This window comes from Empidonax traillii, unplaced genomic scaffold (assembly GCF_003031625.1).
Source record: "Empidonax traillii isolate 1590-97213 ecotype Southwest subspecies unplaced genomic scaffold, ASM303162v1 scaffold1187:size237367, whole genome shotgun sequence".
Classification (NCBI taxonomy): Eukaryota; Metazoa; Chordata; class Aves; order Passeriformes; family Tyrannidae; genus Empidonax; species Empidonax traillii.
Window position 1 is genome coordinate 118,440 of NW_020956380.1, and position 22,481 is coordinate 140,920.

The 22,481-nt window shown below is 37.2% G+C and overlaps 2 protein-coding genes across 2 annotated transcripts in view; one reads left to right on the top strand and one right to left on the bottom strand.

Annotated features, from left to right (window-relative positions):
* SGO1 (shugoshin 1) overlaps positions 1-2,094 on the top strand; it is a 5,687-nt gene extending 3,593 nt beyond the window's left edge. The window contains exons 7-9 of the mRNA XM_027905647.1: positions 7-624; positions 1,126-1,297; positions 1,549-2,094. Of these exons, the coding sequence (XP_027761448.1) occupies positions 7-624; positions 1,126-1,297; positions 1,549-1,627 (869 nt within the window). The 3' untranslated portion in view covers positions 1,628-2,094. The remainder of the gene's footprint in view (positions 1-6; positions 625-1,125; positions 1,298-1,548) is intronic.
* A 1,645-nt stretch (positions 2,095-3,739) lies between these two features.
* Positions 3,740-22,481, bottom strand: part of KAT2B (lysine acetyltransferase 2B) — a 38,804-nt gene continuing 20,062 nt past the window's right edge. The window contains exons 7-18 of the mRNA XM_027905649.1: positions 21,185-21,291; positions 20,323-20,448; positions 18,783-18,919; positions 17,172-17,380; positions 15,102-15,228; positions 12,662-12,772; positions 10,938-11,081; positions 10,147-10,261; positions 9,364-9,400; positions 8,955-9,018; positions 8,773-8,857; positions 3,740-5,735 (exon numbers count right to left, since the gene is read on the bottom strand). Of these exons, the coding sequence (XP_027761450.1) occupies positions 5,542-5,735; positions 8,773-8,857; positions 8,955-9,018; positions 9,364-9,400; positions 10,147-10,261; positions 10,938-11,081; positions 12,662-12,772; positions 15,102-15,228; positions 17,172-17,380; positions 18,783-18,919; positions 20,323-20,448; positions 21,185-21,291 (1,456 nt within the window). The 3' untranslated portion in view covers positions 3,740-5,541. The remainder of the gene's footprint in view (positions 5,736-8,772; positions 8,858-8,954; positions 9,019-9,363; positions 9,401-10,146; positions 10,262-10,937; positions 11,082-12,661; positions 12,773-15,101; positions 15,229-17,171; positions 17,381-18,782; positions 18,920-20,322; positions 20,449-21,184; positions 21,292-22,481) is intronic.

Sequence of the window (22,481 nt, forward strand, 5' to 3'; positions counted from 1 at the left end):
GTCTAGAGGAGTGTGCTACAGAAAATGTAAATGCAGCTATTTCTCACTTGAATGAAGGCAAGGTAGATTCAGAGCAGGTGTTGAGACCGAGAAAGTCTGAAACTGCACAGTTCAACTTAAAACATAATTTTGTTTTTAAACAACCTGAGTGTAAAAGCAGAGAAAACTCTCAAGGAAGGAAAAAGAAGCGCCAGAAGGGAGTACTGAAACAGCCTAAAAATACTTCCAAAAAAGGACCAGGAAAAAAGGATAAAGAGGCTTCCAAAAAAAAGCTGAATTTCTTGGGCGGCATCAGTGATGCTTATGACTTCCATTTGGAAGAGAGCGTCCATGTTACACCTTTTCGACAAAACAAGGTGAATGACAGAGATACTGCTGTGGATGACACACAAGGCTCAGATAAAACTGATTCCATTGAGTTGAGCGATACTGAAGATGATTTAGACGACAGTCTCTATGAGCCTTACAAGAGTAAATCGAAGAAAACGCGAAGTTCAGTAGACGATGATGCTACATCACCAATCTGTCCAAGGCCAAGGTCTAAAAGATGTTGGGCACAGCGCGAGCAGAAACTCTGTCATGAAGAAGAGACTGAAAACAACAAATCAAGTGACAAGTCTATTAGTAAGTGCAGCAAGTGTTCTGGAATTGGCTCTGTTTCCTTAAAAGACAACATTAAGGGGTTAAGGCTTTTATATTTTAGAGGGTTCATTCAATAACAAAAATCAGAGTAATGTTACAACAATGGTGAGATTTGGTCTTCTGTCTACCTTTTATTTTCACTTGGAAGATATTAGAATTAAAGTATGTTTTTAAGAAAATTGGCCAACAAATAAATATTGTGCTATAGCTATCTTATTGATACATTAAAGCTGGGAAAAAAGTAAGCAAGATATAAACTGAGAGAGAAGTGGAATAACAAATGACACTTTGCCTGGCCCTGCTCAGTGTTAGCTATTTTTCCAAATTAAAATCCTGAATATTATATCCTCTTAGGTATTTTAAAGTGCAAAAACAGAGATGACAGTTACAGCTGAGAGTTAGTTCACATCTTGTACGTTCACTGACATTTTCTTTTAAGCTGACTTGCCTGAATGATCTGAAGTGTGCCTAATCTCTTCACAGAGCAGCCTTCTGAGCCACCTCGTGGGCATCTCTGTGATGTTACCAATACCACTGCATTGCTCCCCAGCACTGGGGATCCAGCACCCGTCCCAGAAGGGGAAGGACCACGGTCTCCAAAACGCAAGCGAAGCTGTACTGTTATCGTGAGCTATAAAGAACCAAGTATTGCAGGGTAGGTGTCTTTACTTTCCAGTTTAAAATAAAGTTCATGATATTCCATCCACTGGAGGATTTGAGAGGCTTATTTAAATCTTGAAAACAAGTCCTTAACAAAAGAGGTTATTCAAAGAGATCTGGAGTTAATAATACAACCTAATTCATGTGGAAGGGAATGTACTAGCTAAAAGTTAATGCTTTAAGTGATGTAGGGAACAGAACTCAGCTTTTGCCTTTTTTTTTTTTTTTTCCCTATGTCCTAAGCAGGAAGCTCAGGAGAGGCGATCCATTTACAGATACAAAGTTCCTGACATCTCCAGTTTTCAAAATGAAGAAAAGATGTTAAATGATGTTCTTCTAAGAATGAATCTCTGAAAAAAGACCGTGAGAAATTGGTTACCTGTCATTGAGATTTTCAGCAAAACCATGGTCATGCCATGAAGAAAGGAAATCTTAAATCCAAATTGCTGTTGCACAATACCTTATTTAAGTATGTGAATATTTGTGTTTCTAATATTAAGGGTATCAGATTGATCTGGTGACTTGTTTTTAATGATATGGACTGATTAGTTTTATAACTGAAATTATTACATTCAAGCTCCTTTTGACTGGATCCGGGAGTATATGAAAAATCTGATGGATAAGACACTGAATGTCATTTTATGACCTGTAGTCAGTAAGGTTGAACTTTAGGCACTTGAGATGTTTTGGGCAGGGAGTCTTTTTAATAACAGTTTTTGTACAGATGTTTTCCATGTAGTGGTTGTAGTTTCATATTCAATCTCATAATAAACGTCTTAGTGTTTGGAAGCAGCTCACAGGGGGTTGTTTTCTTTTGCAGTCTCCGTATGTGCTCCAAGGGCAGTAACATCAGCAATGGGCGTTGGAGGCTTATGCACTCTAGCCCCATCTCATGTGGTGGCATAAGCACTGTTTAGAAGCAAGATTGTCAGCTGTAGTTTGATTCTGTAGCTGCAGCTTTCAAAAGCAGCAATTTAGGCCTGGTTGGGTCCTGCTCTGAGCACAAGCTAGAATCAACATAACCAGACAGAAACAAAGGAAATTTCTCCATGAAGGTTGGTGAAGAGGGCTCTGCTTTGGTGGAATGTAAAGCAAACTATTAGTCTTAGCTGTTCTGGAACTATCATAATAATTTATTAATTTGTAATAATTTTGTCCCTGTGCCTTTTGTAGAAGAGCTGCCCCATATGAGCTGGTGCTGTTTGGTGCCACAACAGGCTGCATGTAAAAACACTGTTATCAACTGTCCAGCACACAAACTGCTCTTCATCTGCTTGAGAAACACTTAAGTATTAACGCTTAACTGACATATAAATTCCCTAACGAAAGCTACATTCTAAATAAATAATGGGAAAGTACAAAAATACAGGCTCTTCATTTACTTTGCACGTGTCTGTCTCACCTATCAGACCTAAACCAAGGTCTCTCCCTTTCTGTAATAAAAACCAAAAGTGTTAATTACTATTTTACTTGTAACTTCTTACATGATTCTCTCAACAGTAGTAATATTAGCTGCAGCTACTGTTTGAAAAGAGTTGTTCAGAACGCAGCCTTTGGATGTTGGTACTGAAACTTAACCTTTGTATCCTAAAGTTCTAGCCCTGGGCGTTACCATCTTCGGTCTGAAATTCTAGTACTAGAGGAACTTAAATAGAATGATTGAACTTCAAGTGCTGTTTCAGCAAACAAATCTGTAACAGCTGTTTACCAGAGACAGTAGAAAACCAGCATGATTGCAGAGCAGACCAAGGCAGGTGTAGTAGATCTGGGTTAGGTTTTGGGGGGTTTTTTGTTTGTTTGTTTGTTTTTTAAATTGGACTGAGTGAGTTTGAAGAGTTGAAGGGATGAAACTGTGTAGGGAAGGAATCAGTCCCGATCACCTAATCTCAACTGCTTTCTCTAGAAGTGTTCAGGAAAACAGACGAGTCTCTTTTGACCACCCTCTGAACAGTGCACTTTTGCATGATGTGACACAGGACCAAAATTTGAGTGGATGGGAAATCAAAAAACCTCTTCCTGCTCTCTAATAACCTATCAGGTATCAGACAGGTGCAAGGTTTATTTATGGCATGCAAAGTAAGTGACCATCTCAGTAACATCATGGTGACAGTAAAAGCTTAACATGGACTATAGTTTGCTGCTACATATATTGGGTCTTGTGAGTAAAGGGATCTCATAAGCAAATAGTAGAAGCATGCTGTGAGGTGAAAAAAATCAAAACTTTGGAACAGCTAAGTCAAGGAAGGGTTGAGGAGACAGGAATAACAACACTGTATCTCAACATGGAGCTGGGAATGGTGCTTGGACTGGTCGCAGCTCTGTTTGTCCTGAGAGCACTCTTACAGATCCATTGTGAAATTACTCCCTTGTGAAGTTGCTTCACTGTATACATTTGTACCACAAGTACTCATTAATGAAAAAAAGAGACCAAAATAAGTAGGGTTTTGTACATATATAATTTAAAACTATTCTGTACCAGTACAATATATTAATTTGACAAATGTAAAGTTCAGCAGCTGTTAAAGCATTTGCAAAACCACATATTCTACCATAACTTTATTGCACAGTATCTAAGAAAATATTAATTCTTAAATTAGAAAACACATGTTTCAATATAGAAGAGACAATCTGATTGAAAGACAATAAGAAAATCTACTCTGAAAATAAAAAAAAAATTCACAGGATAACAAGCTTAACAGGTGCGTCTGTAGGCCCAATCTACAAAACAGGTTTATAGTGTCCTGTTCTGGCTATTAAAAAAAAAAATACTCACAGGACCTTCATTATAGATCTCAATGTAGGTCAGACTAATCTCATACAAAACAGAATGGCAAGTCCAGCATTAACATTTTGAATACCCTGTGTACCACATTCACTACTACCAGGTAGTTCCTGACAACTACTTGCTGAATTGACTTGTGATCTAACACTGCACAGGCTTTTTGCAGGAACAGATTCTTTGACACAGCACAGGATTGGGTTTTTTTCAGTCTTTTAACTATTGAATTTTACCAGTGTAACATCTGTAAATATAAAACATCAAGAATGGAAGTTAAATCTGTTTTTCACAAAAGCAATTATAATTTACAGTTACAAACTCCAATTAGAAAATGTAAGGGACAGGTTTTTGGCCTGTACTGATCTCCATTAAGGAGTTAGGTGTACCCCTTAAACGTAGTGTAAGCAGCAAGATACATATATATATACATATATAATATATATATGTGTGTGTGCTCTATTTGAAGATATACTAACATGAGTTGTAAAATGTTAGTATGTTCCTGGGTCTAAATAAGTACAGTTAATAAGCATTTACAATAAAGCTTGGTAGAAAATCCAGTTTATCATGGAGCCAAGTATCTAAGCTCAAAGCTGTCCTATGTTGACTTCTTTTGTGTACAATAGTCTTATCTCTGCTGAATAATCTAAAGAATTTAACAGTGAAGAGTAGTAACTAGGGTGGATCACTAAGTGCATCAAAACCTTAACTCTACTAAACCAACTGAAATTGTCTAGTAGATGAGAAGTAGTCTTTAAAGTTATTTTGGGTACTTATGTCCTGCATAAGCCAAGTCACTATGACATTAGACATCTAGCCAGATTTGGCTGTTTTTAAAAGAGTGGTTATGAGATTACAATTTGCAGGTAAAATATTTATCAAAACTGAAAACTAATAGAAAAACTTGCATCTATCAAAGTTTACAGGCAGTCCTTTCTCAGAACTGACTGTTCTCTCACAGCTTTTCAACCAGCTGTTTCTTTTAAAAAATAATATCTTATAAAAAGATTCTACAAAGAAACAAGTGTTTCAGAACCCCCCCCAACTGTTGTTTTCCCTTACAATTTTCTTTTTTATTGGAAAAAAATAATAAAACTATATCAAATAGGTACTGCATTAGGTAAGCTATAACATCTGTTGTCTGGGAATTTTCTTCATCTTCCCAAACATGTGCAACTTCCCCCATGTTTGTGGGGTTTCTGAGGCTGTAGCTGATAAACATATTAGGAACATACGGTAATCGGCACACAAAAGAAATTTTCCGTAATTAAATACATTATAAAGCATTTTAATAAAATAATTTCTGTAACTTCAGTATAATACATGTTTTCAAAACTAAAAGGGTTTTTAAAAGTGCTAAGTATTAAACAGAAGGTTCTTGAAAGTCCCACAACTCATATATAGAACGGCTTCCCCTGCCCATAACGTAGGCACACTATTTGGTTGTAAAAAAGACAGTGTCATTTGTCAATTAATCCAGCTTCTTTAATTTTTGTGTAGAAGAATTTCTCCAGTATATTGGCACATTTGTAGTATTCACTCTCAGGGGGGTTGTACTCTCTGCAGTTTGTAAAGACTCGCTGCAAGTCTGCCATGAATAATTTCTTAGACACGTAGTACCTGTTCTTGAGTCGTTCACTCATTGTTTTGAGATCTGTACAGAACAAAAACAGATTAACAGCGTTTCATTCAAATACTTTTTGTATGCAATATCCCTTTAGACTGATTTGCCATTTTACATGAACTGGCAAAGCTAGGATTTGGAATGGAAATTGCCTTCATCTAAGGCATGGTCCATTTTTTAGCTTCAAAAGCAGCTGAGCCACTGGAACTAAGCAATATTTCACTGTAAGGATGAATTTATGTAGAGTTTATTTTTTCTTCTTTAAAACATTAAAGCATTTTTTTTTCTGTTCTCAGAGCTCTGAGTTTACCATGGGTATTAGGTGTCCCTGATGCTCTTCTAACTGATCTGTGAGGCAAACTGTTGGCAGCTCTGCTGGAGGAGGGCTCAGGAACATAGGCAAAGAATTACAACATCACAAAACACATATGTTAACCTAAAATCCTCACTGCTGTGCAAACACAGCAGAGACATTGGTTTACACTACAAGCAGTACTTACAGCTTTGAAAAAAAAAGATTAAATTTGTTCTACACTCTATGTATATTTTTATTACCTCTTAAGAGTTTATAGTTATGTATTCTTTTCATGAGTCATGTGAGAACCAATCTCTTCTGTTTTCAGAGCATCATGCAAAACATTTACTTACAGAACATTCTTTAAGTGTTCTCCTTTATACGAAAATCAGTCATCCATAAAATATGTTAATCATCTCAGTTGCTTTACCAGGCATTCTCATCAGGCATTTAAAAATTCTGTCTACTTTACAAGTGTTCTAGGAGTGAGTACAGGAATAGAAGTAGTGGGAGGTGTGCTGGATGCCTTGGCTTTTCTCACCTCAGGTTCTCTAACAACTATTTTATTTAGCAATGCTTGAGCCAGGCTTCAGCAGCACCTTTGTGAAACTGTAACAGAAGCAGCTGAAATGGGTCAACAAGTATTGCAAGGACAGCAGAGACCAAAGACTTCCAATGAAAAGGAATCAAACTTTTTATCATCAGATTTAAAAAATATTGGGGTTTTTTTGGTATATTTTGGGGGGCTTTGGTAGTAGTTTTTGGACTGTTTTTAAGGGAAATTTGAATTTGTTAAAGGAGAGGAAAACCCATCAAATTGACAAGATGGGATTATTTAAGAAAAGTTTGATAGACGCTCTCAAATACCTTTTCAAATGATACACAACTTGCCATTCAATAGTTTTACACAATATTTTGCAAAAGTAAAGGCTCATTCAGCTCCCATTAGGTCTGAAATTCAGGTGCCTACACCTAAACCGGATATCCATAGTCTAATTACAGTACCCAGCTGAGAAGACTGTTCAGCTCACCCTAAAGCAAACGTTGCCTAGCTGGTGATTTAAGTAAGATGTTCTCCTCTAACTACAATGAAAGTTTGGTTTCACCTGTCACTCAGCCATACAACTTTTGTATGGCAGATGAAAAGGAAGAAAACCTTTAAGTATTGCTTGAAAGAGCACCTGAAGAGCATTTAAAACAGGGGTAAAAAAGAATTTATACATGAGAACTGACCTGAGGAGGTAAACAAAAACTCTACAGCCATACCTCTCAAATACTGTACAATTTAGTCTGTAGGCAAACATAAAGGCAACTGTTATATCTTGTCTGAGCAACTTTTTACAGTATCAGCATGCTGGCAGGGAGAGCAGAAAGAAATCTGAAGTTGATCATGAATCAAGACATTGGGTTCTTTAGCTGAAAAAACAAAGCAAAACTAAACCAAAGACCTCAGCTTAGTCCTCTCGAAGGAGAGCTGCTTCCCCCCCCGTGCAAAGTGTAATGTACCCAAACAAGGAAAGCACAGACAACATTCCTACTTTGGGTTTGCCAGCTCAGGCTTCAAGTTCTTTGTAACCACTGTTCAGATTAAACAGCCACCTCGACCCAGCCTCTGCTCAGGAAAGCAGATGCAGAACACTGCCACAGGAGGGACTCAACATTCAGTGCTATAAAATACATTTGTGTCAGGAACACAGGAAGCCAGCTACTGGTTTATAAAGTGTATGTCCATCTGCCATTTGGAAATAAGTTGAACATTAAAAAAAAATCACTAAACTAAACTGATATATATATGGGCTTGGAGCTTATGCAAAGCAATATAAACAAATACTTCCAGCCTCTGAGAAATGGATTGCTAGTAGCCTGCCATGAACCCGTATTTCATTCTCTAACAATATTAAAAGGTTCAAAAACTGTAATCAGAAAGATAGAGGCAAGTATTGCATAAATAAGGAAGGACTAGCAGGAATAATTTCTAAAACTGCTTCAGCACAAATCAAAACAAGCACCTGTTTAGAGCATCACTGAATTATCATTGAAACCAGCAATAAAAAGCTGGGTCATAAGAAAAGCAGTCAAAACAAAAACATTATTAGTAATTGTGTACTTCCCTTTGCAAGTAATCCTACATTAACAACAGATGCATGACTTATACATAAAAATAAATAAATAAATAAACCACCTCAGACAACTGTGGCAGATCTAAAACACAAAGATAAAAGTTAGCTTAAAATCAGCTTACATGAATATTTTTCCTAAACTTAAATTGGAGCAAATTGTTGACTTAATTAGAAAACACTGATACTTTTGAAAAGGTTTTTTTTACTATGTGATTTACAAAGCTTAAGTCTGTATTTCAAAGCAATGAAAATGCTCACGTGTTCCTGAAAAGTTTGCCTTGAGAGATTAATTAACAGACCAGTCGGATCTGCAATGACCAGTTACCACACACAAGAACATATTCCCTACAACTCACCCAACACCAGCTCAGTCCTGAAAGTTTCTAGCTGACTGCACCATTTAAGAGCTTGTTAGGGTTCTCTAGGGCATGCTAAGATTTCAGATATATACACTGTAGATGTTTCACAAAGGTCACGAAACAGTCATCAATTCAAATTACAGCATCATGCTCTTGGCACTTCAGAGCTGCAACATATTCAGCTGCAAGTAACATATATCTTCCACCACAAAACAATCAGATTAATTAATCTGCTATGTCTCCAGCTATAATGATTTTTAAACTCTATACTTAAAAAATGTTAATGGCATTACCCATGGGAAACCTTATAACTTCATAATATCCAGGAGCTTCTGTTCTCTTCACAGGTTCCATGAAGGGCCAAGCGCTTTGATGGCTCTTTGGTAAAGAAAAGAGTAAGGTATCTAATATGGAAACTCTATATTGGAAATAATTTAAAAATCTTTACAAAAGGTAAAATAGAACTCGCACTCACCTTCACCTGCTGTAGGATAGTTTTTAATGTGCTGTAAAGTTGATCTGGATCCTTGGACTCCTTACTTGAAGGAAAACATGAATACAAAAAGATTAACTTGGATCCCTTTTCTTTATTCCTACTATTTGCATCTTATCTAAAAGCAACTCTGAAGTTTCAAGCATTTTACAGAAGAAATAAAATGTAAAACAAGAAAAGAAACAAACACAAACCCTCGAAAGAGAACACCACCACCCAAACCGCACCTGCCCACAAAAAAACCTAAACAAAACCACATAAGAACCCATCCCTTACAGATTATTTATCTGTTTTCCAATGGATGTAAGGAAATATCACATTACATTGTTTATAGACTTTTCTGAAAGGAATATCCCAAATGCTTCATCATTTTACTTTGTGCAGCACTTACCCTCTTTCTTTTCCACTTGGTTTCCAGCCAGTCTCTCCTATACACCAACAACATGAGATATTACATGGGAACTACAGTAGGTCACAATATTAACTGAGTTATTGCAACTCTAAAAAGAAAAGCCATTTCAGCACTGCTGCAGTAAAATGGGTTTGTTTTAATAAAAGCTACTCCTCATAAATAACACAGCCTACAGCCCCATTCAATTTCCTACACGCACTTCTTCCAGATTGCTGAAAAGATTCTAAAATATTTCTATATGAAACACACATTTTTTTCAATAATTCAATACATATTTTACCACAAACCCTGTAAAGAATAATAATGACAAAGCTATCTGATTTGATTCCCTAGGGACAGAAAATAAATTGAAGAAAAGCCCAGCTGAAAAAAAATCTCACAAAAGATGATACCTAATTTTTTTTTTAATTCTATTTTGTCCTGAAAGTTTATGCCTAGCACAGAAATCATCACTGTTTAGAAGTGCAGTGCATTAACAGTGGTGCCAAAGGGAAACTGCTGCCTACACTGATGCAAATCAAAGAGGGATCACATGTAAATAAAATTGCACACATGTACATAAGAGAGGATCGGCCTGGGATGCCTTGGGGAAATCTCAAGACAGCAATTGTAAAGGAAACACAACAATCTTCACAGAAATTAAATCAGCAAACTAAAACAATTGAACCAAAAAGAAATATGTGAGTACATTAGTATTTCTAGTCCTAGGCATTTCTTCGGCTGTTCTGTTTCTGTTCTACATTAAGAGAGGTTGATACATACTAATTCCAGGAATGCTTTCTATAGGAATCTGCCGTACTCCATCTTTGAAGCAAGAAAGGCCAGGATAAACTTTTCGAATTTGAGCTTGTTTCCTTTCAATAAGCTTTTTAATGATCTGTAATAAAGCAGCAGAGAAAACATTCAGACCACCATGGTTTGACAGACTATTTTCTTTGGAGGTAATAGAGATTAACATATTTTTGTTTTTAAGGACCTTCACTCCCTCTCACACAGTATTTGCTCTCTAGAGGAAAAGATAAAACTAGACCTTCAATAGAGCTTAGAAACGTTAAGAGAAATACAGGTATACAACATGTATACAACAGCACCATGGCCAGATTCCAATTTAGTATCAAAATACTTTCCAACTAATTGTTAAATTCAACTTAGACCCTTCTTATAGCTTCGCAGTACAAACACTCCATGCAAATGTCACTCTAATGAACCCTACTGTTATGGGCAGGGGGAGAACTGACAAAGCCATAAAATAAATCAGTCTCATAAGATTTTGCTTAGTTATCAACTAGGACAAAATTTAGCTGTGAATTACTCCTCAAAATATCAATGCTTGAACACTTTTGTTATCATTAAGTCAACAAGGTAGAATTTAATGCTTCAACTGCAAAATTATGGCACTGGGACTTGAATGAAAGGATTATTCTATCTAATAAAAGTATACATTCAAATGTTTTAAGCACCAAAGCTGAGACGAGAGCTAACCTGGTACTGACTGAATTGTTTCTACATATCTGAATAGCTGATAATGTTAAGCATTTCATTTCAGCCTTTACCTCTTTTTGCTTTTTGATGATGACAGAAAATTCCGTGTAGGGGATCCTTGGATTTAATTCACATCCCATTAATGTGGCACCCTCATAATCCTTGATGTAGCCAACATATTTTGCTTTTGGTACTTTAATATCTTTGGAGAAACCCTGACAAAATAAAAAAAACTTCCATTGTCATAATGCCATTTGCCTTTTGCATTTGTTTTAACTGAAATGCTACGAGGATTTAGAAACAAATTCATCATGACATTCATATATAAACAAGACAGTGGAGTGAGTTACAGGGCATGGTTCAGTGTTGCAAACACCTTCTTACAGGAGGCACATGAATTGCTAATATACAAGAATTGCTAAGAATGGAGATAGGAGAGGTAAATATTTTTTCCTGTGGACAAATTTCCTAGAGTTTTCTAAAAATCTGCTATTTAATATTAAAGAATGCCAGTCCTGTAGTCAAGGAAAGTTGCTGATGAAGTTGATGAGATGATAGCAATTTTACAGCTGGAACGTTTTTTTTTTTTTACTTCAAAAACTGTATTTCAAGTGAAAAAATAAGTCAACAAATCCTATTTAAAGTTCTAAAGTAAAAAAAAAAAAAAAAAGTTAAAATTCAAAAGTTAATTGAAAAACAAACCCACAAAAGAATTAACCAAGGCAATAAAAAACACTGGAGGACTCTCATTTGGGCTGCATTTTATTTTTATGTTATAGTGCTACCTATGAAACCTCAGTAATAAGCAGAAACCTAAATAGGACTTCTGCCTCACAATCTACCATTAAAGACTTCAGACTTAGATGGAGGCTGAGCACTTCCAAACTGGGGAAGGGATATTGCAGACATGAGAAGGGTCTGTCTGCACAGATCCAATAGGTGTATCACAAGCCCAACTTTTTATTCATTTTGAATGTGTGAAGAGTAGATTGTATCAGTTTTATATACAGAATCATGGAACAGTTGAGGTTAGAGGGAATTTAAGGGGGCCATGTAGCCTCATCTCCCCTCAGAGTGGGTCTCACCACATCTGGTTGCTCAAGGCCATGACCAGTCTTGAAGACTGTAAAGAACAAATGATTCTACCATCTCTCTGGGCAAAATTTTTTGGTATTTCACCACCCTTAGATAAGGAAGAAAAAAACCAAACCAAAACATTTTCCTTCTATCTAGTTGCAATTTCCCACTATCCAACTCATGTCTGTTGCCTTCAGTCCTAATGCTGTACATCTCTGAGAATAATCTGATACCATTTTTACTCTACCATCTGACCAGATAGTTGACACCTGTTCATCAAAACTATTTGACAGATCAGACATTGAAATCCTTCCTGAACTTGACAGTCATGCTTCTAATCAATAGGAACTGTGAGTGTAGGTCAGGAGAGTTCTATTCTGTCCCAGGTATATCTAGCCCTTCTTTATATTTCTTATAGAATCAGTAAAGGAATTGAATGAAGGAAGAAGCAGCCAAGCAATATTTGACTATTTTTTTGACTTGAGAAAGTATAGGCTACACCATATACCTGTATTCAGACAATTCTATCAAACTAAAATGCATTAGAAGCCAATAACATTACACAGAGCACATTTTATAGATTAAAAAAAAAAAACCACAACCAACCTTAAAATTGCACTATGCATTTTATCCAACTACTTTGTCATGTTGAGTTGTTTAGTACATCACTGGCAGATATTAAAACTCTTGCACCAAGTAACTGCTTACATTGACTTACTTGTTTTTTGAAGTAGCCAATAGCATATTCATCTGCGTACGTGAGAAAATTGAGAATGTTGTGTTTGATGTGGTACTCCTTCAGATGGTTCATTAGGTGAGTCCCATAACCCTGTGTGAAACGTATGAGCAAAAAACATTACAGAGCCTTTGGGGACTGCACATACTAGAAACTGTGGACTGAGGGTTATTACAGACCATTTTGTAAAATGCAGTCTTTCCTCTAGATGCAGTTGTAAAGATTTTCTCATAACTAACTTGGTGAGGCATTCTCAAGAGCAAACTGTTTTTCAGTCTTGAAAGGGTATCTTTGTGACCCAGCATGGAACACAAAATACCTGTTTCTGGTGTCTGATTCACTTTTAATCTAAAGGAGACCAAAACCTAGACTCTTTTGAGGGGTAAAGAAGTACATTGTCCTGGAAACTCTAATTCAAGGTGCCCACCCTTTTTTCTTCTCTTTTAAATTTAATATCAACTATAAATATTCACATATTTCATCAATAACAAAACTACATATACTGTAAAAATAGGGCTTTCTTTCTTAGCCATATCACTTCAAAACTGCAAAGCCAACAGCAATAGTGAAATTATTCCACCTGTAGCAGAAACAGCCTCTGCCTGAAAGGATTTATAATCCAAACTTATCATAAGGCATAAAAGGGAACAGTGAAACAATTACCATAATAAGCAGAAGAAAATTATTGAGTCCACAATCAAATAAATAGATATGCCTTCTGACTGCACACAAGCATGATTTCCATTTTCATTCACCCCCAAAGTATACAAAAGGTTCCATTTATTCACGTTACTAAGCAAGCTATAGCCTTCCCCTTCTGTTATAAAATGAAGAAATGTAAAATAGACAGGAAAGCCTATAAGAGTGTTTTGTTCCTGAATAGGTTCCAATTTTATTATCATGGAGACTAACTGGATGCTTAAAGAAATATACATGGATTTTGGTATTCTGCTCTTGAAAACTGGGGAAAATTTTATTTATGTACATAAGCCAGAAAAACAAATTAGAAAACACAAACTTCTGATTTAATTTACAATTTAGTATGCCCAAACATGGTAATAGCCTGATAAAACAATCCTAAAAGGAAACAAAGACATGTACAGTAAAATTTAAAATAATTTTGCAACATAGGATCAAACTATCATTAAAACAATTCAACTTATATGGGAAAACAGTTCCTATATTTCTTACGTCAGCTTCAAATTGAATTAAAATAGGAATTTAATTTTCCCAAGACTAGGCAGGTCACCCATGTGTGACCATTTTTTTTTTTCTCAGTTACCTGCTGACAGAGGTCACCTTACTCAGACAGAAAGTTGGGAAGGCACATTTTCAGAAACAGTCAATTGATACAGTGAGGCACCCAGAGGGAAAAGAATAAATTGTACATTATGCAACCTCGGAGGCAGTTGAGTGGGTCAGAATTATCTGTTCTTTTATTTTGAAAGATTATTCCCAGAAAATCACAACACACCTTTGGCAGCCTCATCTGTGTAGTGCAGTTAAGTATAACTTAAGCATATATCATTAAGGTTTGCATTTGCTAAAACACTTCGGATACTTTTATGACAGGCCACTGCTAAGTGTAGGGGACTGTTCCTCTTTAACACCAGAGTTGAATAAAACCAAATATAACCCCAATACTAACAGTTGTCACAGGCTTTCAATCCCACTGTGTTACCCTTTCACACCAGGGTGTACAATTTCTGCATGTTAACTGCTACAAACTCTGAACTCTCATCTCAGCTTTCACTGCTTCTACTGAAAATCATGACGCTACAGCACCATCTAAAGGCAAAATACTGAACCAAATGGTCACAGTTGATTGATCGACCTGTAGTCACTGAAAAAGCTGGAGGAATCTCCATAGGAATATTTCACAGTGCTCTGTATTTTTCCAACATAAATGCTAATTCTCAACATTCTGAGAACATTTTGTAAAATTAACTCAAAAAAGTGCACATAAAAGGGACCCTGTGCTTATTTTGAGATGCAGAACTATAATTTTTTGAATACATCTCATTTTGATTGAAGTAATTTAATATCATGAAGTGACTGAACATTACAATGTCACATACAAGCAATACCTATTTCAGTAAACCATGAGGTGTTACACTACACAGAGACACAACTACTGGAGTCAGAGGAGTGAACAGTTCAAGAATGGGAGACAACTGACCAACTATTGCCGTGTTGAGAGAACTGTTATTTAATTAATTATTTACAGATACTCCTACTATTATGATGATGATTCTAAATCTGCACATTTGTTTAGATTTTGTGTGTTATATCCAAAATCACTTTATCTTTCACACTCTATTTCCCTCTGGGAACTCAACAGTATATTCAACATGACTAACAAATGAGGAACACATGCAGTAGGGAATGCATTTAATAAACTCAAATAGGGAATTATTTTTACCTTGACTTGCTCATTGGAAGTCACAGCACAGAAAACAATCTCTGTAAATCCTTGGGAAGGGAACATCCGGAAGCAGATACCACCGATAACACGACCATCTTTTATTAATGCAAGAGTTTTGTGTTTCCTGAGTAGACAAAAATAACAATCACTTTAACTCAAGTACATAGTACATAAAGTGCCATTACCTACCTTTTCTCGGAAATTTGATTCACCTCTTTTCACGATGCTAATGTAATTGCATATGCCTCAAGTTAGCCGCCTGTATCTACAGAAGAGTTGTTATTTTAACATCATGCTTTGAATTTACCATAAAGGTCATCATCATGAAGCAAGGTCCCAGCCTTGCCAAGTACTCTGAGATAATAGAGTAATGCCCAATATATAAAAGTTGTGTTGCTTTTATTGAATCCACTGATGACAGTTATGCCACTGTGCAGTTCTCAGGATGATTTTACCCTGAGTAAATTAGAAATTAATGGAGTTACAGGACAGTGAGTCCTTTCTACGGGATTCCTGTTTCCTTGCATGCATTCTGTATACCTAAGCTATCAGTTTCAAATGCAGCTGATGAAGCAGGAGATGACATTTCTAATTTCTAATCACCCACTGCCAGCAGAATCAAGACAAGAACAAATATCCTTTTCTGTTGCACTGCCAGGAGAGTTGTAATGAGGTGCAGTCTCACCTCTTGTGCCAAGGATAAAGAATTTTAGTGTAATCTTCAAGGTGTGAATACACTGCATCTTTCTTTAGATTATTCAAGACATAGCATCATATAAATTGTAAAAATAATACAGTAAATTTACAGAAGATTTTTTTGGGGGAAAGATAGTGCCAATAGCAAGCCCTTGTCAAAAAAGTTAGTTTGAAGAATGCATGTGGCACCGTTGAAGGAGGTTTATACATATTATATATTATTCTTCTTCCTGTACTTAGTGCTTTTTACTCGTGGAATGACAATAGCAAGGAAGTAGCTAGAGCTTATGTTTTGACCCTGGTTGGATGACAGGTAAACAATAAAGCCTCTCTTATCACTCCTCTAAACTGCACAGAGGAGAGAAAATATAATGAAAGGTTCATGAGTTGAGATAAGGGCAGGGAGAGACCATTCAATTACTACCACAGGCCAAGCAGACTTGACTTCAGGAAATAAATTGAATTTATTACCAATCAAAATCAGAGCAGGATCATGAGAAGTAAAGCAAATTCTGAAAAAGTCTTCCCTCCACCCATCCTCTTTCCCAATCCTCCAACTCCGTCCCCCCAGTAGCACAGGGGCATGGGGAGTGTGGGTTACAGTCAGTTCTTCTCATGTTGTCTATGTTGCTGCTTCCTCCTCGGGGGGAGGAGCTCTTCCCCTGCTCCAGTGGGGGTTCCCCCTCCAGGCTACAGTTCTTCACGAACCATCCTAGCATGAGTCCCTTTCCATGGGGCCACGAGTCCCATTGGCAAATCTGCTATAGTGTTGGCACCTCTCTCCACAGGGCCACAGGACCTGCCTAGAGCCTGCTCCAGTGTGGGCTTCCCACAGGGTCACAGCCTTCTTTTGGGCATCCACATGCTCCACATGCTCTATGGCCTGCAGGGGGACAGTGGTTTTCACCACGGAAGGTGAAACTGCTACAGCAGTTCATGAAGAACTGCAGCCTCTGGGAAGGACCTGTGTTGGAGAAGGTCATGGAGGACTGTCTGTCATGGAAAGGAGCCCATGCTGGAGCAGAGAAGGAGTGTGAGGAGTTCTCCCTGTGGAAGAATGAGCAGCCCTGTCCAGCTAAGGAGGGGAGTGATAGAGCAGATTTGGTGGGCATCTGGCATCCAGCCAGGGTAAACCCACTATAGTCCCACAAAAAAGAAACCATTTGCCATTAATATAGCCATCAAGATAGTATGTGGGTACAATCCAACTAGGCTGATGAGAAGCTATGAGCTCTTGAAAAGACTGAAAAGTGTAGCACCAGCAGAGCTGCCTCCATGCCACCTCTGCTGGCCCCTTCCTACACCCCTGCCTGCAAAGAGCACCAGGCTCTCTCTGCCTCACCCACCAAACCCCTCTCCAAGGATACTCACGGATCAAAGACCAAGCGCGTGATGTACTCCTTTGGCATTCGAGGCAGCTGATGGGAGAACACATTCTGCAAACCAACCAGCCACATCATGATCTTCTTGTTGGGCTTCTGGTTCAGGGAGTTGCCAACCACGTGGAATTCAATCACCCCCCTGCGCTCCTCCAGCCTCGCCGCCTCATCCCGAGCCGAGTGTGCTGAGAGGAAGTTGGTCTGTGCCGTGCAAAAGAGGAACAAAATGAACATTTTGAGATTTCACATCCTCTGACAGAACAGCCTTAATGAACAAACAAATAAAAACCACTCCTTTTTTTCCAACAGGGCTACCAATGATTGCCTTTGGAATGCACCTTTGCATAAGTGTCACCATCAAATAAGCCAGATGTAAGTCTACACTACAGTGTATAAAGGCCTATTTTAACTTATACTGATAAAGGTTAGGTAACAACTGCAATGGTTAGGACTCAGCAAGTTCCAAAGCCCTTGAGGGATATAGCACTCATCCAGTTAAAGCCTATGCCATTAAGTCATATTTTCTTTAGACTTAGCCAGCTTGGGCAAGAGTACTGGATCTGCCTATGCATACTACAAATCACATATTTTAATGTTGGTGCAGGAAAAATCATATTATTTTCATTTAGTAGTGCTTTCCACTATCTCTACCACTATGGTAATAACCTAAAAAGAATATTTTAATTCCTACAGAATTTGTTGTTATATCTAGCAATTGCATCCATATATTTGAATACAGATTAAATTAATACAGAAAATTTATTTTACTTATTTTTTTCAAAATCATTTTACAATGCCAAAACATCTCTGCACGCACATACTGTTTACTTTTTAAAGTAAAGTTTGGCTGCTGGGTTTCTAGTCACTGTCAGCCTCAACAGCCAGGCTGGTACAGCATTTATAATATGCAGAGCCATCAGTCACGGTGCATAGTTTGAATAAGAAATGTAGGTGGTTCCAAATCTTCAGCAGTTTCTAGCTAAACCTTGGCAAATGAGCTGCTGGCAAAACATAGCCCGGCAGAGGGAACAGAAGGAGGAAAAGCCAGCCAAGAAAAAAAAAAAAAAGTGTGCAATTCTGTACCATGGCACAATTCTGTAATTCTGTTTGTTTTTCTGTTCCAGCAGAGAAAAGAGCAACTGGGGAAGACAGAGCAAATAACTGCTTAGATCAGTTTCTACACTAGTTAACTAGGGGGTTTAACTAGAGGTTTTACTTTGGATCTTTCATTCTGCTGCAATATTTGAACCCCATTTAACCTTGTCTTATGAGCTATATCTGTTATTAACAATTAAAAGCATATTCTGGACCCACTCTGTAATAAAAATACCTTGCAAGATAACCTGGAGTCTACCTTTTTACTGTCATTAGTTTCCAGACCTCTTTGCTAGCCATACACAATCCATAAAAAAATTGTAGAACTATTCTTCATGTTAATGATGTATTTCACAAATATTTTTTGTTCACCTAATCATACTCTTTCAAAGTCTGTTTTTCTTGACAGGACTTGCAGATTATCATACTCTATCCATGTGGAACATTTACCAGAAACAAACCATTTACAAACAGACCATTTTCAACACTAAGTCTATATATTTCTCACCTCTGGTCCAAGCATTGCTGCAGGATCTGTAATTGTTGACATTACTTCATTAATTAACTCAATAGGAATATCTCCTACAACTCTTGGTCTTTTGGAATCCTCCAGAGAATAAGGTTCATTATTTTTTCTCTTTTCCCCTGTAAAACAAAACTAGGACAAATTAGAAACGACGAAACTGCTACTAGCACTATGAAGTCTAGCACTTCTGTTATATTTTTTACTTTGTATGACAAGTTTTGGATTTGGTTTCTTTTTCTTTAATCCCCATAGAAAGGGAGAAAGAGAAATAAATAAAATCTGAACAATATTTATCACTGGTCAATTTTGGCTTTGCACTGGAATATTAGCATGAAGCAGGATGAAAGTACCTCTCCCTCTCCTATACCTCTGTAAATTCACAGTGAAACTACTTGCTTTTTCTTTTTGCTTCAAAATCCTCTTCATGGAACCTCTGTGCTGCTGTCTTGAAAGGCCAGTGCTCAACACACAAATTGCAGTGCATACTTCCACGTAAAATGAAATCCCCATTTTAGGATTCAAGGGAACTAAGTATCCATTATATAATTCTTTCACCCATTTTGTAAACCAAGCAGCATGTACACTCTGATGCATCGTACATATTTGACTTTAAAAAAATCCATATAAAGTTTCCAAATCAAAATATCTCATGTTAATTATTAACGGCCCTACTAACTGCAGAGAAACATGTACTACAGCAAAAGCAACTAAAGTAAAATCCATAAAAGAAAAGTCCACGAAGGACTAACAGAGGTACAATAGCAGACAGAGCCAGCTGCTAGTTCAGGATTACCCCACTCATTATACTACTCATTCCCACTTCTGAGGGATAAGTTGAGAAACGGCCTTAAAGAAAGCTGCAGTTTAGGAGGTGCCTTAAGTTCCTCTGGACTGAACACAGGGTGAGAATTCATTTAGGTTGTTCCATTTCCTTGAGGACTCAGTTCACATAAGCTGAGGATCTCTGACCTACAAACTTTCTTGACAGTCTCATTAATTCTGAGGTGTTTGAAAAAGGATTTATTAGGAGAATTTATGCATTCACCAATTTTTTTCTTCCAAGTCTTTTTTTACTTTTTAACTTGACCTCATTCGGGTTTTAAATTTAACCGTGTTGGTGTGTTTATGCTTTTATTTACTGCTCAAATGTAGGTGCTTTCAGTACCTTGAAAGAATAAAAAATCCAAATGTGATGGTCCCTTCTACTCTGCCGTTATTTAAATGAAACTTTTTTCCTGTATAATAGATGTACTCCAAGTAAAGTCTTTTTCAAGAATCTCTAAAATCAGCAGATCTTTCCCCACTTTAATTTAATTTACACAAATTTCTTTTTTCCAAATACAGTTGCCTTTTCTGCTAGTTGAACATTACCATACTGGAGAAAAAGCATGTGTGTGCACATCTTTCATTAAAAACATCTCAGGTTTGCTATTGCAGAGTGAAGGCAAAGGTTACCATACACTGCAACTACTGATTATTTCAACAGAAGCGCAAAAAAAAAGCAAGTTTCTCTGTCCATTACCTAAGTTTGGGTCAAGAGTAGAAGAAACTTTGCAAGCTGGACTCATATTCCCACTGTTGGGTTGCTCCAGTGATGAAGGACTTGCACTGTATGCAACAGATCTTGCAACAGGAGGTGGACTGATAACTGCAATGACATAAAAGACAAATACAAAAAATTCAGGACATAGAACCCATTGTGGCACTGACTGAAGGACTATCACGAAGTTGGACCCACTTTCACTTGAAAAGTAACAGCTAACATTGTGCAACAGAGCGATGCCACAAGCAAAGACATTAAAGCTTTATCTCAATTAACTTTATCTAATGAGGGACTGCTGGATAACAGAGATTGCAAACATCAGGCTTTATTATTTTGCAGTGCTGAGCAGAAGCTAAGAAAACAAACTTCCTTCACATACCTGCCAAGCCTGCTGGCATTTACTTCATGAAAGGGCTTTTTGTAGGGGTCTATTGAAAAGCAAAATCTCATCATTCAGCTTCAGCTGTCTACTTTAACAGCGTTCAAAGACTGGTTGGACAAATCACACTCAATAAAGGGACTTGTTTCATCAGTTAAGAGGATGAAACTACTATTTTAAAAGGTCACTGACTAACATCTCTCTCTCTCTAACATTAGAAAATAAAAAAACCATAAAACAAAAGCAACAAACAAAAAAACCACACACACACACAACCCCCTTCCCCCCAAAAAAACCACCACCACCAAAAATTAAATTAAAAAATAAATTAAAAAAACAAAAAAAACAAAACAAAACAAAACAAAACAAAACAAAACAAAAAAAAAAACCACACACACACAACACACTAATCTGAAATTAGCTGACTTTCATTTGTGTTACCCACCACTAAAGGCAAATTACCTGTCTGGATTCCTAGCTGGCCAGTTCGGGAACTAGACACCATGAAATCCTGATCCCAAATGGGAGAATTCTGGCTGTACACTTCTTCTTCCAGCATAGACAGAAACCTAGGCACAAAACCAGGTGAAATATAGGATAAATCAAAACAGGGTTTTTTTTCAAAATAAGAACTCACAACACTTTTAAATTAAAAACATTTACTGAGTCAGTAAGAAAACGCTATTGGCCAATTCTTTTAAAAAAAGAACACACACAAAATCACAAGCTGAGTAGATATTAAGTATTTTAATTCAGTAGAGTGATTTCATTTAAAAGAACTTATCTTTGATTATAAGCAATATTTATCTAATTTGCAAATGCAGAAAGAAACAGTTACAAACTACTTTTACAGAATAAAGCTGCACTAATAAGAAAGCTATAAGCTGACTGATGTTATACAATGACGACAAAACATGTTTGGATAAACCAGTGTTTTGCAGATACACTTGCTTTCTGCCTCTTACAGATTTATAAAATCCCAGTTTTTGCTACTAACAATGCTCTTAGGAAGATATTTTTAATCCTTTAAGTGTCCTACTGTAACATTCAGTTGCATGTTTGTGCTTGCACAACAGTATTTTTAACCTTACTTTGGTACAGTCGCAGCAACAGCGTGATTTTAAATCTCTCTTAGCATCACTATATGAGAGAATTTCCACAGGTCAGATGATCCAGCACACTTGCCTTCTCAGGGATACATCAGTTCCCTCTCAGGAGCAAGACAGCTGCTTATTCTATGTTCCAAAAAAAGAGTTTTCAGAGCAGAAGCTGACAGGGCATGTTTTTACTCCCTAGAGTCATCTATATGTATAGAAACTCTCTAGCTGAAACCAAAAGAACTGTTGAGTAAGACTTTCTTGAACAGGATAAGGATTTTCAGGATCAAGTCAGGCTCTTGTATTGCATATATAGGACAGCTATACCTAGGCAATGTGCTGTGTTTGCTGCTGTCTATACAGCTGATAATGGCTAAAAAGATTTGTCACAGTGACCTCACCATCTGTGACAGAGCAGAAGGACAAATTCAACTTTATCCAAAGGTACATTTACAGGCAGTACAGAGGCTCTGCCTAACTCTTATGCACACAGGCATAACCAGTAGGTGCTCTCTTTGCCCAGAAAGAGAGTTGGGGGCAGATGGGAATCCTGTGCCAATGCCAGGCTCCATGCTCTGAGACTCAGCTCCTCTGCAGGGTTCACTCAGCATAACACCGGCAGAGAGACAAATGCTTCAGACAAGTACAGCCCATAAAAGATT